Below are 25,033 nucleotides of genomic sequence, written 5' to 3'. Positions count from 1 at the left end.
TGGCAGACAATCAGTCTGGGTCTGGGTACCTCAAGGTAGACAAGCTAATGCACTCTAAGTAACATTGACCATATGATATCAAACAAGACAACAAATTCAGTCTGAACAATTATATAATTATGACTCAAATGAATCTAAGAAGGATTTTCAAAAATATACTCAACCACATACATAATCTTCAGAGTTTTGATAAGGGACTTAAAAACAAATGCATAATTTGGTTCTGTCACTAGAGGGTGCACTGTGCATAGTTACCAACTAGAAACAAATGAAAAATACTAAATATAAACTGAGGGCAGTCTTCAGAAAAATTGCATTATCCTAAGATAGATGAAATTCTATACCCCAGACCATTCGTCCCGGTGTTATCGCTATCGCCACACGAGACTCCAGCTTGTCTCCTATACAATTTTCCTTCCGCCCACTTAATTTTAATATTCATATGACCTTTGCACTGACATCGATAGCCAATCGCATTCGACCGCGGACGTCACTCTAAATAAACAACTGAATAAATTAATATACCATATTTGGAAGATAGCGGGTAAATTCAACGTTGTTGGTGTGTTCCTTCGGGTTCCGAAGTCGCACGAAACGAGTTCATGTTCCGTTATCTTTCGCAAGTAAAACAGGTCGATATGTATTAAACATGGCATTTGTTTTCTTGTTTTAACCCCCTTATTACGCAAGCTTCCGTCGAAGTGGTGTTTTTTTCGACGATTTGTGGCATGTTGCAAAACGAACGAAACATTGCGGCATTCTTAGCGGTGGATAAGGGATCGACTATGTCGTCACATTTATGTCTCGTTTGAAAGAGAATAAACAACCGCTCAGAAAAATATGTTGCTAATATTTAAGTGCGGTGCCTTGAAATCGCCTGCCCGACGTCCAAATTTCAAAAGGATGTTCGATTTGCAATGACGACCGTTCATATGTACTCGGCGACGTTACTAATTACTACTAGGGTCGGTGTTTGCATTAAGAATTATAGAACAAAAGATCAGCAAAGCGGTGCTTTTGTCGGCGATTTTGTCAAAGGGAATATTGATAAAATGTTGCAAAACAGAATCGCGAGTTGGGTGAAAAATTGCGCCGGCGGCATTCTCAGCGATGGCGACACCCGAGAAACACCGTGTCACGGTGCATTCGTGCATCAGTACACCGAAGAAATACATACATATTGTTGCGGACGACTATTGTAGACTGTGTTCGTGTAGTCTTCGAGTTTGTGGACAGTTAAAGTCGTGTGTGAATTTATTCAAGCCAGGAAAAGCAGGAGGGATAACTTATGGAAATCGTCTTTCCAATTTGATCCAGTGCGACGTTGTGAAAGGAGCGACTCTGTCGTCTCATCTATGTCTAGTTTGTAAGAGAAAGATTGATAGCGCAGAAAAATCCGCCAATAATGTAAAACAGTGGCGTGAAATTGTCAGTCATTCTAATATCTCCCAACCTGTGAACGAAAGGGTTAAGCGTGCTGCCTTGAAATCGCCTGCCCGACCACGTTCAAGTTCAAAACGACGTTCCATAACTTTCTCACATTCAATTTGCAATGATGACCGCAGTTCAAATGTACTTAGCGACGTGACGGACATTAACAACCATGATGTTGAAAAGGAGTTTGATGAAAATATGCCATTTCCAATTAGAAATCATTTTGATTTGATTTATGGATGGCGAGCACCGACACTCCGATCCGATGAACTAATCAAAACTAAAATGGCGCGTGTCACGTGACTTTGTTTACTAAAGATAGCGTGGGCGTTTGATTGACACTCAACTCATTAGTATTCCACCAATCACAGCTACATCTACTTTCTGGATGTGCGCAGTCAAATTGTATAGGAGACAAGCTGGAGTCTCGTGTGGCGATAGCGATAACACCGGGACGAATGGTCTGGGGTAGAAATTCTAGAAAACTACAAGTAACCTGTAGAATACTGTGTGGGTAATATTTTTTATATTGATTTTTGTTGCATTTGCAGCAAATAGTTACCAAACAATGAGAAATCTATAGGATTGAATATACCCCACAGCTGGCTTCACATGCATTGTTCATAGTTCATATGGTGCTTACACCAGGATTTAATTACAGCACCTAGGCGGTATGTGGTTACAGCTTAATGTTCCGAGTAATCGCACGAAATTGACATGACAATAGAAATTCATTAAAGACTGGCACTCCCATGCAATTAACAGCGAGTGAAATTCCTGGGATTGAAACATATATTTTGAAGTCACTGATGTAGGCAGCGAATAACTGCAAGTTGACATAAAGACGAGGTAGTTTATTTAATCAGTGGTCAACTAGAGGCTGAAATTATAATTAATTTGTTTATTTCAATTTCTCCTGACGTCAAATAGAATACACTGGTGAAACACGGTAGTAACTGTGGGTGAAAGGATGTTTTGGGGTGTAGTTTACATTGTATATGGAGTGGTAGGGTCGGGTGTAATGTGTTCATTTCCAACTATTATGAAGTCACGTAGAATTTCACTTAATTTATTTTTGCTGACATGTTTTCAAGCATTACATGTGAATCCAATTTTCACTGCGCTGTGTCTCAATAGAGTATGAGGGAAATGGCATATTCACTGGAATTTATTTCAGGGGAAAAATGTTTTCAGTGATAATGAAGTATTATGACTGAAACCCTCCCCGTGGCTTTCATTGCGTATGGAAGTTATTTTCACGAGTGATGCGGTGTATCCTGCTGCCGTACTTTCACGAGCGAAGCCACGGGGAGGGTGTGGGGTTCTGTTATTATACATATGTCCCATATTTGATTATTTCATATTAAAAAAAGAACGTGCAACAAACCGGGATAGAAATTTAGATCGGGGAACCCAATTGCCCATTAATATGCTCCAAGACAGTGCTGCGACCTAGAAACGCTTGTCAGTGTAGAACGCGTGTCGCTGTACGTGTGAAAATAAAATAATCAGACGTCTATTTTGAGTCATTGTCCGAATAAATAACTCGTGGATGTTTAAGCGCGGTGGTCGTAGCGCAGCGCGTGTTCGAATTTCATGTAAATAAACAATGTATTTTACACGCGTTGTATACGTCGCTATGAGTCCCATATCGAACAGGACGCGACACGACGACTGTCGCCCTTTAGTTGGGACCACGACAGAACCAGAACTTAAACTGGGCGACTACGATACACGGTTGATGTTGAAGTTAAAAGTTCCTCCACAGATCTGTGCATTGGCAAACATGCCGTGCAACTGCGGTACTCCACTGACTGAATGACTTTCGTTGAAATCGGTCGTCGGGTGACTCGTGAGCTGCACACTACTACCTCGTTTGTGATGTTGCTTGATGGTCGTGGATAGACTGAGTCTTGGTTACCAGTTAAATTTTGCTAATTTGGCGTTGGTAATCTTTATTTGGAACTGTGTAACGCCGCAATGTCGTCAGCAGAAACCTCAAGGTATATCGATGTTGATGGTTGCGGCTCCATATTAATCGGAGATTTTACTGCGGGTCCAGGCAACGGGTGGATCTTCCGAGAGCCCTTCAAGATTTATAAAACTCAGTTTCCAGGTGGTCAACAAACATTAAGTTCTCCCAATCCTAGTATTCTATGTGATGTGCATCTAACATGCCAAAAATGCTGGTGAACGATTTGAACCTGACAAAAATACTTGAAATAGATACCAGGAAGGGGAGGGGGGTAAAAGAAAAGTTATATAACATTTTATTATTCAATAATTTATGAAAATGCATAAGTTGGTCCAACTCCCTGTGATACAACACCTCAGACATAGCTCATTGTACTCGGCTTGAGTGTGGGCAAAAAGTTACTATTTGATTTTTTGATATCTTTTTTCATTAATGAGAAAGTTGACCCCAAAGTTAGAGTAACTGTTCAGCAGGAATGGCTTTTTAACTCTTTGTTCATACAGGTCGTACCATCACTAATTGGAAAAACAATCCTGACCCACCGCTACCATGGCAACAGTCAAAATCTGTTTTTTGAATACTTTCGCCAAATTTATTGCCAAATTTATTTTTAGCCATTCCTCTGGCACAATATCTGAAATACAGCTTTGCTATTAGACAGCAGCACCTACTTAGTCATTAACTTTTTTTTTAAACCTATTCATTGGGTTTTTGTTTTTATATTCAGTATATAGTTTTTTGTTGGTGTTTCATTTTACTTTATTATATATTTCCGTTACTAACTTCAATTTAGTCTGTTTCTGGTTGTCTTTAAACTATTAGCCATTGTAATTTGATTAATTTTTATCTGTAATTTTTGTTGTTGTTGTAACCTTTAACCTCCTTCAGTAGGTTGTTATGAGTTAATAAATTGATTGATTGATTGATTGCCTCCTACCAGTCTTGTAATAGCAGTGCCCAAATGATCATGCCTTTTATTTTGACTACGTTGCGCACTGGTAAGAGATCACTGGCGCCGACATTGTTACCACTGTCAACGTAATCCCAACGCAGCTTTGAACTTTGAATAAAATGTAAATGCTGCCTCCAATCTAGAAAATACTATCGCAAAACGGTTGGAAATAATACATTTAACGGCTGAATACGTCCTAACAATAAAATAAAGCGACTTCTAATGACTGCCATGTTATTTTGCGAACCTCGTATAAGGTGCCCGGTTTTAGTTATAAACAGATGTTAGCTTCACGTTCATGTCCTTCCATGATAACAGCCGAAAACATATTTCTTGTTTTTTACCGGTTTTCATTGGCAACCGAAGTATTTTTATTTTGTAAACAAATTTTCGTCTCCTATTTTTATTCAGTTCAAATCGTTCAGCAACATTTTTGGCATATTAGGTGTACATACACATGGAATACTATGATTGAGAGAACTTGATGTATGTTGACTGATTTTTATCATAGTACGAAGTACTAGGAAGTTACTCAGTTCCAAATAAAGATTACCAACGTCAAATGAGCAACATTTGACTGATAATCAAGATTCATGTAATCCATGGCTAACAAGCAACATCACAAGCAAAGTTGTAGCATGCAGTACTAAAGTCATCCCGTCAGTGGAGTACCGCAGTAACACGGCATGTTTGCCATCAGCATTGTATTCAAACGAATCACGTGGTGTGCCGTTCTCGTTCAAACCCGGGATTCGATCAATAGGGGAGTCCCAGTAAAAAAACACATTGCAAATCATGCAAGTTCAACATTTTCAAACCAATATACTAAAACAGAAATGCTCAGAGATGCAAATGAAGGATAGATATTACTTTTCACTATACACATCTCTGTTGATACTATCCCTCACATATTCTACTCCCAATTACTCCTGCGTAAAATGGACTAGCCTCTTTTCATGTTGACATTCAGAGTAAAATCATGTGACGGGCTGTTAAAATTGGCTGTTGCATACTCTTTCGCCGGTCTGGAAAATGTGTTTAATTAGCTCACATTCAAGCAACAATGCAGATTTCCCAGTGGGAGTGAGACTATTCGACTCTGCCACTAAAAAATAGGGGTGTTTTCAGCAAAAAACGAATAACCCTGGAATACACACAATATACTGAATTTCGGAACAAATCGTGCATTACTTTTTCAGCAGAATACCACAGAAATATCAGACGAAACATGAAAACAATAAACCTTGCCAGATCTTGTAGACGTATCTAAGACCATGAAAGCAAACATCTTACAGGGTAAATACGTTAAAGAGGAACTAAATAGAACCTATTTTGGTGTTTGTATTTATCAAGTTATGTATATTGATTATAAATTTGAAAAAAAAAATTAAAAAAAATGATTATCTTCAGAGTTATGATGATTTAAATATGAGAAACCATAAACCTGCGAAGGACTTCCGTTTGCGCCATCTTGCCATAAAAAAACGCCCTCATGAGGTATAAACAGGTAAGGTAACAAAGCATGATGACGAAATAGTATCTGATTAAATATAAGCAACTTAGGGAGCCATAGTTGGCTGGACTGGTGAATTGACTTCTAGTCTAGGTTGTTTCGACTTTTACGTTAATGTTATTTACAAGCGTATCAACATATAAACATTATGGATGTGCAATTGATCGAGACAGGCATTTTGTTTTGTTTTGTTTTTTGTCTAACTGTCTAATAAATGCTGTTTCCAGTACTGCACTGTGCGCGTGCAATTTATTCAAAGTATGGATGCTGGAGTATGCAATCTTGAGTTCGTAGGGTGGTGGTGGAAACATTTTCATCCATGTATTCACGGGGCTGCACTGGCAAATCATGGGACAATTGTCACAAGAAAACCAAGCAGATTGTTCACAGACTTCCGTGTAATTTGAAATAAAACTATCATCCGAACAAGGGGCATCATCGATGATATACTCTCATCATTTACACTGGACTGATCTGAATCTTCACAGAATACTGTAAAATGACTAATTTTCACTGGGTTTAAAATTCACTGATTTACCATTTCAGGCATATTCAGTGGGTTTTAAATTCACGGTTTCGTCATTTAGATAATGTGTTCTATGCTAAATTTTACATATTCACTGGGTTTTAATTTAGCGCATTTTCCAGTCAGCGAAATAAGCTAAATTAAAACCCAGTGAATAATTACCCCCTTTACAGTACCGTACTTCCCTGATCATAAGCCCGGAGGCATGAACACGTAAGAGAAAAGTAAGGGATGAGCTTATACTTGAGGACCAACTCAGAAAAGATGATTTTGTTTTGGGGTTAAACATTGTAACCATCTTGCTAACAACGAAAAATTATCCAAAAAAATTATTCGTTCACCACGCTGGGCTCGGGCGGGAAAATAATACTTAATTTTGAAAAAAAAAATGCGTCATTGATTTCCACGACACTTACAATGAAGAAACAAACATGTTCATAAAAAACACACACATTTTATTACAATACGATTTACCACAGTCCCTCTATGATAGAGGGACTGTGGATTTACATACCGTCTGAATTTACGATGAAATAATGGGTAGGGTCTGTGAGGAAACAGTGGACGAAGGCATTTATCATTATCTTCATTTTGGTATGTTTTCGATCGTACGCAAACTCTCGATGCAAAGCAATTTTTCACCATGAGGTTTTTCAGCACGATTTGACCTGAAACAACTTCCTTGAACCTAAAAGGTCGTGTCATTCATTAACCACAGTCAGAGGGACTGTGCATTAACCAATCTAAATGATGTGTCGTAATGATGAAATTTTCCGATTATTGATGATTTTTTAACGCAATGCGGAAGTGAATTACCGCAATGTTAAAATGCGATCTGTAGCACTGATTGCAACGAAAAAACGATGATTTTTTCCCTAAAAACTGGCGATTTGCAATTTTCGAAATATAAACGACGGTTAATAGTAACCGTGGGTAAACTGAGCGTGGAGGAAGAATTTAAACACCTTTCACGGTCGCCAACATCATGTCACATCGTTCAAACCCTAGGCCTTTCATGATACTCTCAAAGTAAACCATGCCCAATAACCAGGTACACGACTTAACAATCACATTTTTGGCTTTTCGAAAGCTACTACCCAAAGAAATATGGATTACTCCAGTATTGCAACATTGGGGTTCATCCTGAGTAAATGACAGAATAGAAAGGATGCAAACCACGTTGTGTATGTTCACCATGCACAATTAATGCGAGTTTTCTCATAAAAACTAAAAGCACGAACCAAACTACCATGCCAATCACGATTATTATGAAATGAAACACACCTTTTACACGCATATTTTAAAGAATATCATCGACGCCCAGTAAAAACACTCTGGGCTTATAATTGTGAATGCTCTCAACTCGATAAATACCTAGTAAAAATGTAGGGATGGGCTTCATACTCAGGAGGGGCTTACGATCAGGGAAGTATGGTACTTTAACGCAATTGGGTTTCCATTCTCAGAATATTGTGGTTCAAACGCATAAGGCTCTAACCCAAGTTTTTTAAAAGTTGAGTTTATACTAGTACATGTAATACACAATGCTTGGCAGCATGAACGGCTATGTACAATGGCGTATATGAATGCGATCAGATACTAAAACGTCATAGCTTTGAAAAGTACCCGGATGTTAAATAATAATTATAATAACTTTATTGCCTCCGTGTAAAAAGATTTACATAGGATAAGTACAGCAAAAAAGAGTTTTAAAATAATAAAAAGATATATATAAGAATTGTACAAAAAAACAAAAACAAAAACAATAAAAAGGACTACCGGTAGTATTTAAATGTTAAATAAATCTTTTGTAAATATAATTTGCAAGTTCTATAATTATGTCAGGATCTTTGCTTGAGAGTATATATGTGAACTGTATAATTTTATTGTCGGATGAAAGTAGTGTCATAATTTTTTGGATGAAATTTTCCATGTGTGTGTTATATTTTGGGCAATTCAATAGAAAATGTTCTTCATCTTCAATTGAATTTGAGTCACAGTTATTGCATATTCTTTTATTTATAGGTTTCTTAGGAGATGAATATCTGCCTTCCTCTATTGCCAAGTTATGGTTACTAATTCTAAATTTTGTCAACATTTTCCTTTTATGAGTGTCAAGTTCATTCAAATATGGCTCAAAGATGTATTCTGTTTTAAATTTAGCATATGTTCTCAGTTTGCTATTTTCTTTGGAAATCATTTCTTTCCAGTAACTGGTATATTTATTTTCAAGGGAAGTTTTTAAAATTTGATTAATTTGATTTTTTTGTTTGATAGTGAATGTTTTTTCTTTTATGAAGTTTAGTGAATTGTCTTTCAATATTGTATGTATTGCATTTAGCCATTTGTATTGTATAGTATTGTGTTGTGTTTATTCTAGGTTTGTCTGTTTTGTTAGATTATAATCTGGGAGATCCTTTATATGCAACCAGTAATTAATAGCTTGAACTTTTGCACTGAGCAGTAGTGGATAATGACCCACCTCTGCTCTTGATGCTAAGTTACAGGATTTTTTATTTACTTGTAAGATTTGTTTGCAGAATTTAATATTGATTTTTTCAATTGATGTTTTGTCCCATTTAGCATTGTCTTGAATGTCCTGCAAGTCTAGGGCCCATAATTCTGAGTCATAAAGCAAAATTGGTTTTATGTAAATGTTAAATAGTTTCATTTTTAGTTTTATGTCTAGATTTTCTAACTAAAAGTACTTTGTTCATGATGTAAATTGATTTTCCAGCTTTACCTGCTAAATTTGACATTGCATCAGCAATACTCCCATTTGATTTTATTGTGATTCCTAGATATGTATAACTGTTTGTTGTTTGAATGTTATCATTTCCAAAATTGAATTGGTATTTTTTTCTCAATTTTGAACCGAAGATAACAACTTGAGTTTTTGAAAGGTTCACACTCAATTTCCACTTATTGCAATATTCATTTAGTGTATTCAATGATGTCTGTAGACCAGCCTGGGTAGTGGAAATAAGGGCTAAATCATCTGCATATAAAATAGAGTTAACAGTGTTATTATTCAGGAGTGGTGGGGTTCAGTATTAGCATTATACAAACTATCCTTTAAATCGTTAATAAAAATGTTGAAAAGAGTTGGGCTAATTATACATCCCTGTTTTACTCCTCTATTAATAGTGAATTATATAATTAGTTATATAATTATTTATATTAATGCAAGCTTTTGTTTTTGAATTCATGTTTTTTCTTATTTTGTAAATCTTGCCATTAATGTTATTTTTTAATAGTTTATAGAATAGCCCTACTCTCCATACCGTGGCGAATGCTTTGGCAAATATGTTCGTTCGTTATTTATTCCCCTCCATGAATGGCCTCCATGGTGTTTAATTGCAAGCACTTCAAATGCCTATCCAAGCTACAGTTATAATTAAAACAAAATTAAACCACTGCAATATTATTTTGAATACAGTTTAGAATATACACAACTATAAATTAAGGCCGCATTTAGGTTCGCTTTAATCTTGCGGCATTATTAATTCCTGATCAGGAAGCAGATGGTCGTTCTATCATGGATTTATCGGGCAATGAAATTAAAATCAAAGGGAGCGCCGATCCCCGATTGAACAAAACATTAACTTTTCATGAATTCTTGTTAGCTTTCGAGAAATACAAAGCAGTTATTTGTGGCACCTTTCCAGAACGAAGCGAGGAGCTAGATTTGTACCAGAAAAACATTACGGACCTGGCACTAAATTTTGGTAATGTTTTTTACTACTATCATGTTCAGTTCGCTACTAGAGCTGCCGCTTACTTGCAACAGGAAGGGACTAAAATCGATTGGTCAGTTTGCGATTCTGCCATTTTTATGCGAATCACAGCTGGGCGAAAATCGAATTCGTGTGCTATTTGTGGCAGGATTTCTGCCCACGCAAATTTGGATCGCAGTGATAGAATTATCTATGGCTCTACTTGAACTGTATCCAATTGTTATTGCCGCCATGTTATGGGGAAAACGGTGGTCACAGCACAGAATTCAGTTTAACTGTGACAATCAAGCCACTGTGCGTATTATCAAGAAAGGGATCACCATCACACCATCAATGCACTTATGCATCGCCTGACCCTTTGCGCTATGGACTATAATTTCATTTTGAGAGCTACAATTCTCCTGGTAAACAGAATGAAATTCCTGACGCACTCTCACGATTTCAATTTCAAACTCAATCTTGCATCAGCCTCTGAATCGACTGGGTTTGGACTCGTCTAAATTTTCTGGACAAGTCGGAATTCAGGACCACTTAATAAAGGCCCTCGGCTGGAGGTCATCATATAGTTCTATGCGATACATTCATACTTCAGATGTAACTTTGGGCTCTGCACTTTACTGCCTTGGCTAACAACTTGTAGACTACCGGGTAAATTAACAGGGTGAGGAAGTTGATGTAAGAGATACACTTAATTTGTAGTGCAGTAGGCCTTGAATTTGTACTAGTAATTGTACTTTATACATGTATTCTATATTTTTATATTAATTAAAAAAATAAAAAAATCCTTTAATCTTGGGCATTTTCTGTGATATTTTATATTGCATCATTTTGGGACTTCGCAATTACTTGTGCTCATTTATTCCCCAAGATAATCACCATAATCACTGTTTACAAAGTGTATTTAAAGTGTGTTTTTATTACTAACATTTCAGTATCCATTTATGCGTAGTTGTGGTCCTCACCACCTCTTCCACCTGCCAGGTACAGCCACACTGTCGTTATTTCTGTAGTTGCAGTTCCCACTGCCTCTACCTACCTAACCTTGTCATCAGGTAGCTGCGGTTTTCATCGCTCTACCAATAACCATTCATGTAGTTGCAGTTCTCACTGCCTCTACCCCTACTCACCTCTGGTAGGTTCAGTTCCCACTGTTCTACTACCACCTCATCTACTAACCACTAACCAATAACAGTTCCCACTGCAGTAACCTTTGCAATATTTTGTTAAACTGTGTTTTAGGACTTGTAAATTTTAATCTTGGTTATTTGCTGTAAGTTTTCTACTTCTGCTTAGGGGGTCCACTGTGGTGCTTTCCATGTATACCGGTTTGCTTGCCACTGTTTCTGGCGTGACATTGCAAAATTGCTGACCCCAGTTATAGATTCGCAAGCTGCTACAAAATATTTTATAAAGCCAAAATAACGTGATTTCAACCACTCTCCCAGGTACGGGTTGCTACAATATTGCAACATTGGTTTCATTGTCGAAGGCGCTAAAGCCGATCGAGTGCGACACTTGCGGCTCTCCTTTTATGATTTGCCTGAATCGTTTCTAAGTTACTAAAGAAGCACAAACCAAACGGCCGGCCATTTTTAGGGCCACGACATATTTTAACAAGTCATTGTCAATGACACGTCCCCGTTCCGTTCATATTTGAGTGACATATACATTCAAAGCAGATCATGACCGAAATGCACCTGCATATGTACAAAATCCATCCATGCATGACTGAGATCCGGTTCTGGAATTGTGAAAATATGTGATTTTGATGCATTTTCGGCCTTAAAATGGCCATCATTCCGCTATTGTTAAGCAGATCATGAAACAAATGCACATATCTATTTGTGACATGATGTACCATGTGTGTGTGAAGTTTGAACTTGATCAATCCAGACATGTCTTGGATACGGATCCAGAACTGAATTCTTTAACAAAATGGCCGCCAGTCGGCCATTTCGAATTTGATCCGAAAAAAAAAAAAGACGTGCATCAAGGTCCTATTATGTTTAATGTATGTACCAAATTTGAACAAAATCCATCCATGCATAACTGAGATACGGGTCCGGAATGGTGAAAATGTGCGATTTCAATGCATTTTCGGCCTTAAAGCGGCCCCCATTTGGCTATCGTTAATGAGATCATGAAACAAATGCACATACATATTTGTGACATGATGTACCTTGTGTGTGTGAAGTTTGAACTTGATCAATCCAGACATGTCTCGGATACGGATCCAGAACTGAATTCTTTAAAACAAAATGGCCGCCAGTCGGCTATTTCGAACTTGATCCGAAAAAAAAATGACGTGCATCAAGGTCCTATTATGTTTAATGTATGTACCAAATTTGAACAAAATCCGTCCATGCATAACTGAGATCCGGATCCGGAATGGTGAAAATGTGCGATTTCAATGCATTTTCGGCCTTAAAGCGACCGCCATTTGGCTATCGTTAATGAGATCATGAAACAAATGCACATACATATTTGTGACATGATGTACCTTGTGTGTGTGAAGTTTGAACTCGATCAATCCAAGCATGTCTCAGATACGGATCCAGAACTGAATTCTTTAAAACAAAATGGCCGCCAGTCGGCCATTTCGAACCCGATCCAAAAAAAAAATTACGTGCATCAAGGTCCTATTATGTTTAATGTATGTACCAAATTTGAACAAAATCCGTCCATGCATAACTGAGATCCGGGTCCGGAATGGTGAAAATGTGCGATTTTGATGCATTTTCGGCCTTAAAATGGCCGCTATTCGGCTATCGTTAATGAGATCATGAAACAAATGCACATACATATTTGTGACATGATGTACCTTGTGTGTGTGAAGTTTGAACTTGATCAATCCAGACATGTCTCGGATACGGATCCAGAACTGAATTCTTTAAAACAAAATGGCCGCCAGTCGGCCATTTCGAACCCGATCCAAAAAAAAAAATGACGTGCATCAAGGTCCTATTATGTTTAATGTATGTACCAAATTTGAACAAAATCTGTCCATGCATAACTGAGATCCGGGTCCGGAATGGTGAAAATGTGCGATTTTGATGCATTTTCGGCCTTAAAATGGCCGCTATTCGGCTATCGTTAATCGGATCATGAAAAAAATGCATGTGCATATGTCCCATATAAGGTGTGATGTATGAGTGAAGTTTGAACTTAATCGGTCCATGCATGTTCAAGATACAGGTGATCACGGACGCACGGACGCACACAGGGCAAAACATAAGTCCCCGTTTTCGGACTGCGTCCGAACGGGGACTAACAAGCAGCCTATCGGCTGAGATAGCTCCGCTGTTAGAAATGCACATTTCAATTAAAGAACTGAAGACATCATCAGAAAATGAACAATATGTATAGTATCAAAGCAATCGAACTTACAGTTTTTAACAAGAAGTCGAAAATATCACTTTCTACCAAAAATGACTAAAATATTCACCAAAATTATAGAATCCAAGATATCATCACGAAATGAACAAATCTGAGAAAGGTCTACATGTAGTATCTAAATATGTAATATCAAAGCAATTGAACAATTGGTTTTTAACAAGAAGTCGAAAATATAACTTTTTACCAAAAATTACAAAAATATTCACGAAAATTAGAGAATTAAAGATATCATTACAAAATGAACAAATCTGAGAGAGGTCCACATGTAGTACCTATATATGTAATATCAAAGCAATTGCACTTGTGGTTTTTAACAAGAAGTCGAAAATATCACTTTTTACCAAAAATGACAAAAATATTCACCAAAATTAGAGAATTGAAGATATCAACATGAAATGAACAAACCTAAGAGGGGTCTACCCAAGGTACATATACACCAAGTATCAAAGCATTCAGGCTTGTAGTTTTCAAGAAGAAGTCGAAAAAGTAAAACATTGACACGGACGACGACGACGACGACGACGGACAATCACTCATATGATAAGCTCCGTTCGACAAAGTCGACAGCGGAGCTAAAAAGAGAACTACCGTTTCTGCTTTAATATATATTTTTATAGACTTGCTGACTGTTATGATTCAGAATGCGCTGCCCTGAAGGCAGAAAGCTGTCACAGCTATTTTGCGTTCACCCCTTGTTTTACGCAATTAACATTTTTTATAAGTATCACGACAGTCTTCAAGAAAGTCAACTGTTAATACAACCACAGTCAATGAATAGAAAATAGTTTTTTTTGTGTAGAAAAAGACCCCCTGGGTGTGTGACCTCAACTCCTTTATTGTGTCAAAAGTGGGGGGTGGGGGGTGGTCGTTTGCCCAGGCATGGGCTCTTACCCGGATAAGTACGGTAAATTTGTTCTATTTTACTGTACAACTTCAAGTGTCGTGTCATTAATAAAATATCATAAATTCCAAAAAAAAAAACAGCAGAAAAAAATGACAATGCATACTACGGTACCCTAAAGATTTTACAAGAGAAGAGACTGATCATTAGGAAGTTGGGGAGAGTAGAACTACTGTGACAATTTGTTGACCTTGACTCATTTTTGAGATACTGGTGCATTTTTACATGATATTATTCCCACAAAATTTGTTTGACCCTTGTCTTTCGAGTATGTGAGGTTTTTATTATTTTCGCATTTTTTTTTTGTCACATTCCCTATAGAATTTTTTCGTTTTTTTTGCATGCTATTTGCCAAAATGTTTTCTGTGCATGTTATTCTATTCAAAATCCCACTGTCTTTTAATCTGAGTGTTTATTTCTGACTCTATTTTTAAAATAAGGGTAGCTATTTTTTATTTTTAATATAGGATATTCACCTGGCATTTATGTGTGCCACAGCAGCTTTTAACCAGCACTGCTTACAGTGACTTCAAATGGTTATCTTCTAAACATTAAATGGTATACTTTAAGTTCAACGGTTCCCAGTTAAAATATTGGTAAGTAGAAATATTGGTACGATACTATTATATTCAAACAATTTTCAGGTATACTATGAAGTCTATCTCAGAATTATAGAATTACCGTATGATATGTGCTTTTATACAGGCATGAAAAAAAAACAGTTAATGACATTTTCAAATTTTCAATGAAATCACAAAACAAAATAATGTGCATCGGTAATCCACCACAAGCGATTCAATTTACGAATCAGACAAGTAAGTATGTGTAATATTTGAGTAAAAATTGGTCAAAGTACGTCTGGGATACAGAAACTAAACCATACTTGGACTAATAATTATTAGACAATAAATGAAAGTATGACACTATTTATCAGATATTTTTTCATTTTCCTTTAGATGCTGTCATTAAGAAAAAAGTGAAATGGAACTGGAACACAAGAAAACAGCTCAACTACTAAGAGTGCTTGAGAAGTGGATGCCAGATTGTTTCCTAGTTTACAAAGTGGTTCATAACTATTGGAAAATGAAATGCCCCCACATAGCTGTCTATGTTGATAATCAAGACATCAACCAAATCACTAGTATTATATGTGATGTCACAAGAGAGAATATATATGGGTATAAACATAAATACTATATTTACAGTGTCAATGTTACAAATATGCAAAAACTGCTCCACCAACATGGTGTAATAAAGTCAATCCAAGACGGTGAAATTCAGGTAGAGTTCTCCATTTCATTGTACGACATAATCAAAAATTTCTTTGAATGCAATCAACATTGCACAAGTGAATCAGAATTCTATTGTCAGTACACATTAAACAATTCTGATAAATTTGAAAAAATGATTAAGAAGAAACTACCTTATGGGATGCGATTAGCCCCGCTAGATAAAAAACATGCTATTTACATCCATGATGAGTGGCAATACGGAACTCCACCACCGATCAAGACATTTGAAAATCTTATAAATGGTAACTGTCTAGCAACCTTGGCTGTGTTTAATGAAGAAGATCAGCCAATCAGCAGAGCTGTTGTAGGACAAATTGGTGACATAGGGATGACATACACAGCTTCCAAGTATAGGAGAAAAGGATTGGCTAGTATTGTCACAGCAAATTTAGCAAAGAAGTTGTTAAAGGATGGAATATTGCCACTTGTTTACATAAGTGACAAAAATCAAATCTCAATTGACATGCATACAAGTTTAGGATTTCAGAAAACACAAATGAGAACACTAGTATGCTTCAAAAAAGTGGAATGAAAATGATTTTTCTGAATTAATTTCCTTTGAATGCCAAATTGTGAATTTTGTCACCTTCTATTATATGGTGCAGAAATTTGGGAAATCGAAATCTTAGAACAAGAACAGATGAAGTCAAACTTATCACAGGGATTCAAAACAAATTATGAATGCACTAAAAAAGGATTACATTGAGTTCTGGAAAGAATGCCTTAAGAAAAACAAAGCTAAGAACATATGTGATGTTTATATATACTTGTGAACCATATTTATCTGTACTTCCCCTCAAAGAAAGAATTACTTTATGTAAATTTAGAACCAGTAACCATAACTTTGCTATTGAAACAGATAGACACACTCAACCCAAAACTCCAAAATAGAACTTAATACATAAACTGTTCTCAAAATGAAACTGAGGATGAATTACATTTCTTCATGAATTGTCATCTCTACAACAATTATCGAGATGAAATGAAGGAAAATATTTAACTCCCTAAAGAAATAGATAATAAACAAAAAACATTTATTTATATATCTGATGAGCAATAACCAAAATATAATTAAGTAGGGAAGTATATTTACAGATCTTTTGAAATCAGAAATAAAAATTCCTCATAAAATCATTACTATAGATACTTTCATTTACTATTACTTTTATCTCATTATTAACTAACCCAACTTTCTTTTATTAATTTCTTGCTGTAGACTGATAAAAAGATTGTATTTCTAAGGATGCAATAAAGATTATTATTATTATTATTATTATTATTATTAAATGATGCACTAAATTTTTGCGGGAACAAATTTGATGTTCAATGGTTATAAAAGAAGTGTAATTTAACTGGTCTTCATAGGAATCATTATCAACATATAAACATTTTTTGCTTAATATTCTATCCAATGAATTTTTGTGATTATATGAATCCAGTTGACAATTTTAAAGTAGAATCATGATTTATTATGATGTACATCAAAATTTGTACAAAATTTAAAACAAATATTCAAAATGGTACATTTTACAACAAAAGTGGCCACTAGTCAACCATCTTTGAGTGAATTGCTAAACAAAATACTGTATTATGTGCGTGTCAAGTTTGAACATACCCGTATAATTGGTACAGTGATTTCAGAGATGCACTGTACTAATTAGCCATTTTATATTGATTCAGTAAATAAAAAATACTGTAATTGTCTGAATTGACATATGAGGATACAATATGAGCTATTTTAAAAGATTTTTTTTTGTCTCATCTATTAGTAGATTTTATATAGCAATTACCGTACTCGACCGCGTTAGCGCCCATGCCCGGGCAAGCGCCCATCCCCCACTTTTGCGCAATTTTTATATTTGGGGTCACATTCGGCAAAACGCCCACCCCTTCAAAATGCAACTAATTTAAAACTTGGTCTTGCGTAACGAATCCTGGTAATCGTTTGTATATGATACAGCGTGGATATTGACCGCTGTGAACATGTTGTGAATGCGTGGAACCATGGACATACAATCTCTAGTACGTCTACAGGGAGCCCAGGAACTATGATAAACTGTACGCACTCCCTATGAGCAGGGGGGGGGGGGGGGGCTGGTATCGGCTGGTATCTAGTGTAAGAAATAGACAAGGGATGAAGGCTCCAGCCAGCTCACATTTTTTAAACTCGAAAAAACAGACAAAAAGAATGAAAAATAAAATCTAAAACAAATACCAGGTTGAAGAATATTAGTTGCTCCTTCAAATTTCGCCAAAGCCTTACCTACATTTTACCGATATCTGCAGAATAAATCAAGAAAACTACACAAATTTACGGTTTGCCCGAACGCACGGCACGGCTTGTTCAGCATTTCGTCAACAACCAATCACAAACCTGGTTACGAACCACATTGAGGTCACGACTCGGTTAGCCTTACTCAACTGGTTCGTAACCAGTCTTGTGATTGGTTGTTGACAAATGCTGAACAGGCCACACCTCCAACTGTGCCGTGCGTTCGGGCAAATCGTTAGGAATTTCTAAATGGAGTAAATTTGTGTAGTTTTCTTTGATTTACTGTCATAAAATGTTATCAAAGGTTGTCATGTAAGAAAACAAACAACATAATTACCAAAGCTACATTTAAAGGAAGTAGTGTGTTTAAATACGCCCCTTGGTATAAGTTTGTCCAAACACTTCTACAAATTACAAATATGACAAACACGGATACTAATCAGGGAAATTTTTGCAATCTGTTTAAAGAAAGGTTAAACCAAATTTACTCAACAAACATGAGTGAGATATGATAATAAGACACAACTGGTCATAATAAACTAAGTAAATATAAAACATTAAAAAATAATTATGAATTTGAAAAATATCTGGATGGTATAAAAAACAAAAAAGGCAGAGTAGCATTAATAACCAAATTCCGTATCTCAGTCCACTTCTTGCCAATTGAATCAGGCCGTTACAGAGGAATAAATAAAATTGACAGGGTATGTAACAAGTGTGACTCCAATGATGTAGGTGATGAAAAACATTACATTTTTCACTGTAAACATAACAGTTTTCAGAACACAGGGAAAAATTCCTCTATGCACTATATACTCACCTGATTACCAAATCTTGCCAAATGAAGAATTGTTTATCAAGATTTTTTCTAGTGTAGACAAATATGTTTGAAGTATTTTAGCTAATTTTGTATTTCATATTCTAAAATCATTTTAGATTAGTTGTGTTATTTTACGTTTCTTGTATTGGTCTTTACACAGACATTGTTTTTGTGTATGTTCCAAATAAAATATCCTACTCTATCCTATATGAAATATAAATAGATATAATAGTAGTATGGCCATATGGCCCTCTTGTCAAGAACATGTATCCTAATATTTGAAAAACTAGCAGCCAGTCGTCGGCTGAGATAGCTCCGCTGTTATCAATGCACATTGCAATTAAAAAACAGAAGATACCCGGTATCATTAGAAAATGAACAATATGTATAGTATTAAAAGCAATCAGACTTTTTATCAAAAATATTCATTAAAATTAGATAATTGAAGAACAAAATTATTATGAAATGAACAAATCTGAGAGAGGTCTACCTGTGTTACCTATGTAGTATATATAATATCAAAGCAATTAGACTTGTGGTTTTTAACCACTTTTTAATATCACTTTTTACCAAAAATGACAAAAATATTCATCAAAATTAGAGAATTAAAGATATCATCATGAAATGAACAAATCTGAGAAAGGTCCACATGTAGTACTTACATATGTAATATCTAAGCAATCGAGCTTGCGGTTTTTAACAAGAAGTCGAAAATATCACTTTTTACCAAAAATGACAAAAATATTTACCAAAATTAGAGAATTAAAGATATCATCACAAAATGGTCAAATCTGAGAGGGGTCCACCCAAGGTACCTACATACTGAGTATCAAAGCATTCAGGCTAGCGGTTTTCAAAATGAAGTCGAAAATAGCATTTTTGACCAAAAATGACAAAAATATTCGCTATAAATAAGACAATTGAACATATCCACACGAAATGAACAAATCTGAGAGAGAAGCACCCAAGGTACCTTCCTAGAAAGTTTCACAGCTATACAGTTTGTGGTTTTTAAGAAGAAGTCGAAAATGTAAAGTTGACGACGGCCGCCGGATGCCGATGGACAATCAGTAATATAAGCTCCGCTCGACTTCGTCGACAGCGGAGCTAAAAAAGGATGTCAACTAAACATTTTCAAAAAACAAGATGGCTGCCATTCAGCCATTTTGAATCCAAGCGTGAAACAAATTACCACAGACATGTATCCTAATATGTATAATGTATGTACCCAATTTAATGTTTAAGATACATTTTCAAAAAGCAAGATGGCCACCAGACAGCCATCTTATTTCCGATTTTGAAAAACAAATTGTCAAAGACATCATATGCGTCTTAACATGTATAATGTATGCAGCAAATTTGAACAAAAACTAATAAAGCACGTCCAAAAACATAATGGCTGCCAGTCGGCCATCTTGAATCAAATCACTAAGCCACTGCATGTGCATATCACAGTCAGCTGGCGCACATCTGATATAATAAAATAAATGTGATATTTACTATATGGGGGCCGCCATCTTGAATGACGCATAAAACTAAATAAGAGACAAGTTGTGAAACGCGTTTTTCAGATTCCTACAAATCAGGACAAAAATACCAATCTTTCACAAAAATACGGTCTGTTGGGGTTATATTAAGCCAATCGATAACAAAATTCGGCCGAATTCGTCGTTTTTGTGTGGAAAAATCCCTTGCATACGAACACCTAATTACGCGAAGAACCTAGAACACTAAGCCGGGGTATTTGAAACCGAAATTGTCATCTAAGCGTTAGGCCGTCGCTGATTGGCTGCTGAGCTGGAATGCCAATTTTTAGTTTTGAAAACCGACACTCCTGAAGGGACTACTTTGTTTGCTCTCAGACTTCATTTGCATATGGGGTGTGGAAATACCGATTTTGATTTCAGGGACGAATCAAAATAAACTGCAGTACATATGTAATAATGCATTGTGTGGTACAGTCAGAATAACCCTACTGACTCTCTTGAATTTATGTTTTTTTATGATGACATTTATGAAAAATTATTAAATAAATTATAGAAAAATACATAAAAATGCACAAAATATTTTGGCAAAAGTGGGTAAAGGGTTACTTTAATGGCCTACTTGTTTGGATTTCCCAAATAGACTATTAGCACAGCAAATAATACGAGATGTAAGGTTTCAAATTTATTGAATCTTATTACGTTAGATGTTAAAAGGAATATTTATGCAAGTAAACTCAAAAAAGAATTTAACTCATTTTTCCTTTACTGCTACCTTAAATGAAAATAACAAAATAGTTATTATTTTAAAAAAAATCCATCTGCGTATTATTTTCAGGAATATAACCCATGTTAATTTATGGTTGAAACAAACCAGTGGAAATAATAGAACTACCAAATATAGATTGAAAGATTAAAAAACATTTTCAGTCAAGCATGAGAAAAAAAGGTAGGTTAAATGGTAAAATGAACAATGAGGTAGTGGTTGAATAGCCAAACAAATGATGACCTGAAGAATGCAGACAAATTAATATTGAAGCCATTTGGTGTAAGTATTCCAAGTTTGTGTATAACTGATTGTTTCCTAGCTCTGTTGATGCATTATTGAGGGTGACAGCTGTGATGCTATGGTTGAACAAGCCATGCATTGCACAGTTCCTTAATTTACACCAGATATCAAAGCAAATGAGCTGGTGGTTTTCAAGAAGTCGAAAATAGCTTTTTTTACCAAAAACAACAAAAATATTCAAAAACATTCACCAAATATAGGGAATTGAAAATATTGTCACAAAATTAATGAAGTTGATCAACGTTGATCAAACTGTGCATATGTATGGTTTCTACCTTATACTAAAATATGTTTGGATATTTAAAGTAGTAACAAATCCCCAATCCCCGAATATTCATGTTTGAGATATAATTTTTGGTATGTCTCTTGGATATTTCAGCTTCGTCATCCTGTACTTCGTTTAGTAATTCGAACTTCCCAGATTGTGTAAAAACGGATAGTTTGGCTAAATTATTTGCTGCTCAGGTATGTGCTCTGTAACTTGCAGCACATGAACCTAAAAGCATTAGGTAATCAAACAAAAAATTACGTTGTACTAAAGTACAAAAAGTACATTCAAGGTCTTCAAACGATTTGCTCCCTCGCTTATTGTGACACTCTCAAATTGACTGATTTCTATTCCCCTCAAAGGTCAAAAATGGTTTCGTCCCCTATTTTACGCTACGACTTGAAACAGTCTTTTTTGCTTCACTTGTTTATTTGCCTTCAATTACGTTTTGGTGGATGTCACTGTCATCTTCTGAGTCTTGCCTATAATTGTTTTGGTTCAAATTCACATAGCTATCGCTGAGAAAATTCAAAAAATCATTAATCATAACAATGCTTTTGACCTTTGTCGCCATTTTCGTTCGCCATGCTAGGCAATCAAAACAAATTTATTTGTGCTAAAGTACGTTCAAGTTCTCCACTTTTTCATGGCGTAAACACGGTTTTCACCCTCGCTTACTAAAGTAAAATATGTTTGGGTTGCAATAACCGTAGCTATCACCACGGTAAGTAGTTTCTCACCTCTTGGTTATTATTGTTGTCCAAGTAATTCTGTTCCCAAATTTTGGTTCCCTGCGCCTCTAATAAATAAGCTATAGTACCACTGGGCTGAATCAATGAAATATCACCCAAAAAATGAATGATTTGTCGAAATTTGTTTCTTTTTTTTCGCTCAGAAAGCCATTCACGCTAAATTTTGGTTCCCCTGGAGTGCTGGGTTGAATCATTCATATCACCAAATAAACAAGGAAGATGGGGGCAAATATTTGAAACATTCGTCGCGATATTGCATTACTTGAATTACATTGCGTTTTTGTTGTGCCTTAAATTACATTTCTAGAGTCCCTCAATTTTGTTTCAAAGACTGCAGTCGAACACAGATAACCAGAATGTTGAAAATTCACATGCAGAGAGTTACGTTTTTGAATTTTTATCTTTGTCACCTACTAGTATTCCCATACCAGAGTGAATTACAGCACTAATATTTGTTCCCCATGAATCTGTAAATCAAATAATACAAACGGTGTCACTATCCAATTTCAAACTGTATTTATTTTCGCTGTAACTTCACATTTACAAAACATTTATTTATCTCCCCTAAGAAAGTTTCCCATTTTTCTGCGTAAGAATGTTTTTAACAAAAGAATTAAATACACTGTAGATACATTGTAGGTAAAAAAAATATTTCACTAGCATGACTAGCAAAGACGGGAATTACAGTAACTATTCCCTCACCAGAGTGAAATAAACCATGAATGTTCCCCTGGAGTCTGTAATTAAACTGAATTCATTATAATTCATAAAGGTTTGTTTAGTTTTGGGCCTCACTGGTCACTGCGTTTCCAGGAATCTTGACAATATCGATTGGGTCACAATCACTGTAGCTATCGCCGAGGTAAAAAGTCTCTCACCTCCTTGATTATTAATTTTGGTCGTCAGAGTGATTCACATCCCAAATATTGTTTCCCCGGTGACTCTAAATAAAAATACATCTATTCTATCTGGATAAATATGCAAATGAGCTTGTTAATTAAAATTGAAACTCAATATTGCATACCATATATATTACATGTATATTGACAAATCAAGTCTCTACCAAGTTTGGTCTGTTTGGACTATTTTTTCACAAGATATTAACAAGAATTCAAATAAATAATAATGAGCTCATTAAATGATCTCCGAGAAATGATGATGGACACACCCCAAAAACTGGATTTTGACATTCAAAATGGCCACTAGGCAGTTATATTTGATCAAATACCTCCTCACTGTGTCTTTGTACCTAGTATCATTGAAATCAGTCAAGGCATCTCTGAGAAATATCAATGGACAGACAAAAGCCATGATTAACAATCAAAATGGCTGCCAGCTGGCCATATTTGATCATTTCAAAAAAGTAAAACAACATGCATCTGTATGGGTGGTCCCTTTGTCTTTGTAACAAGTCTCAGCAAAATCGGTCAAGCCATCTCCAAGAAATGATGATGGACACACAGGGACTGACTGAATTTGACTGAATTTTGGCATTAAAAATGGCCGCCAGTCTGCCGGACAGATTGACGAAGGCGAAACTACAAGCCCCTCCCGGACTTTGACCCGGTGGGGGCTAATAACCCTCTATTCTGGATATACTAGATATATTTTCAAAAAGTTTGATGAAGCACAGAAATTATGATTATTCATCATTTTAAACAAGACATGAAATGTCACAGTCCCCGTTATTTGATTATAAAGTAGTACAAGGAACATCTGCAAACAGGTGAATGAATATGTACTCTATGTGGGTACAACTCATCATAAAGTGATTTCCCATAATCTAGTTTTGTACTGACAACTAAAAACTTCCACTGACCCATGTTCAGAATCTCAGAGTACACAAGTGCAACAAAACTATTTGTCATACATGTATACTTGCTCAAGAAACTGCATTCATAAATCTGAGTGAACCTTGATGTACATGACTTCTTTGTTAATCAGGTCTTAGTATATTACCAGGACCTGGGTTTGTTTCAACATCACCACTGGGCATCAGAATCATTCTCATGTTGTCAAATACAATTTTTTATTAATACAGTAAGGTTTATTATTTAAAATGTATTCATTGTACATAGAACAACATCTGTTAATTTAAACAATTGTAAAAGCTATGTTTTCAGAGCAAGTACATGTAATAATTAAGGAAGCCAGTAAAGGTTGGTCTGCTCATAACCTTCAATGGAGAAGTAACAATAATTGTTTGAAGTCTTTTTAGTGCAGTGATATTATTGCATTTCATCATTATTAATGGTTATAAAATACTGTAAACCATTTAATTTTCACTTCTAGATATATTCAGGATTCTATGAAATTTCAATAAAGTCCCTGACAGAAAAAATTGCCTTGCAAAATTGAAGCAGTTCACAGCACCACTGTAAAAAAAAAAAGTTTAAAATGAGTATTGTTAAAGATATACACATGTGGGTTCATAAGACATATGTACCAATCTGAGCGGTTCTAGAGATTAGTATCACAAGATTTTACTCTCTGTGATTCAATATCAGCCCTATGTATAACGCTGTGTTGATCAGGCGAACTAATTGACAATGGCCCTACAGGTATCGCTATGCAATCACAGTAGTTTTGTATTCTTCTTGCATTTTGACCATGGAAAAATATTTGTTTTTGAGAGTGGCCGA

At 35.7% G+C, this 25,033-nt stretch overlaps 2 protein-coding genes across 2 annotated transcripts in view; one reads left to right on the top strand and one right to left on the bottom strand.

Annotated features, from left to right (window-relative positions):
• The window catches only part of LOC144346423 (uncharacterized), a 267,079-nt gene that overhangs the window by 171,411 nt on the left and 70,635 nt on the right, over positions 1-25,033 (bottom strand). The gene's annotated exons all lie outside the window — the stretch shown is intronic.
• On the top strand, positions 1,237-16,999 carry LOC146734390 (glycine N-acyltransferase-like). The gene is made up of 3 exons (XM_085507822.1): positions 1,237-1,944; positions 14,902-15,030; positions 15,391-16,999. The coding sequence occupies exon 3, from the start codon at positions 15,416-15,418 to the stop codon at positions 16,256-16,258; it is 843 nt and encodes a 280-aa protein (XP_085363948.1). The 5' UTR covers positions 1,237-1,944; positions 14,902-15,030; positions 15,391-15,415; the 3' UTR covers positions 16,259-16,999.

Source organism: Saccoglossus kowalevskii, chromosome 14 (assembly GCF_978046115.1).
Source record: "Saccoglossus kowalevskii chromosome 14, keSacKowa6.1, whole genome shotgun sequence".
Lineage (NCBI taxonomy): Eukaryota > Metazoa > Hemichordata > Enteropneusta > Harrimaniidae > Saccoglossus > Saccoglossus kowalevskii.
The sequence above is the reverse complement of the archived record's forward strand: the minus strand, read 5'-3'. Positions and strand labels throughout refer to the sequence as shown.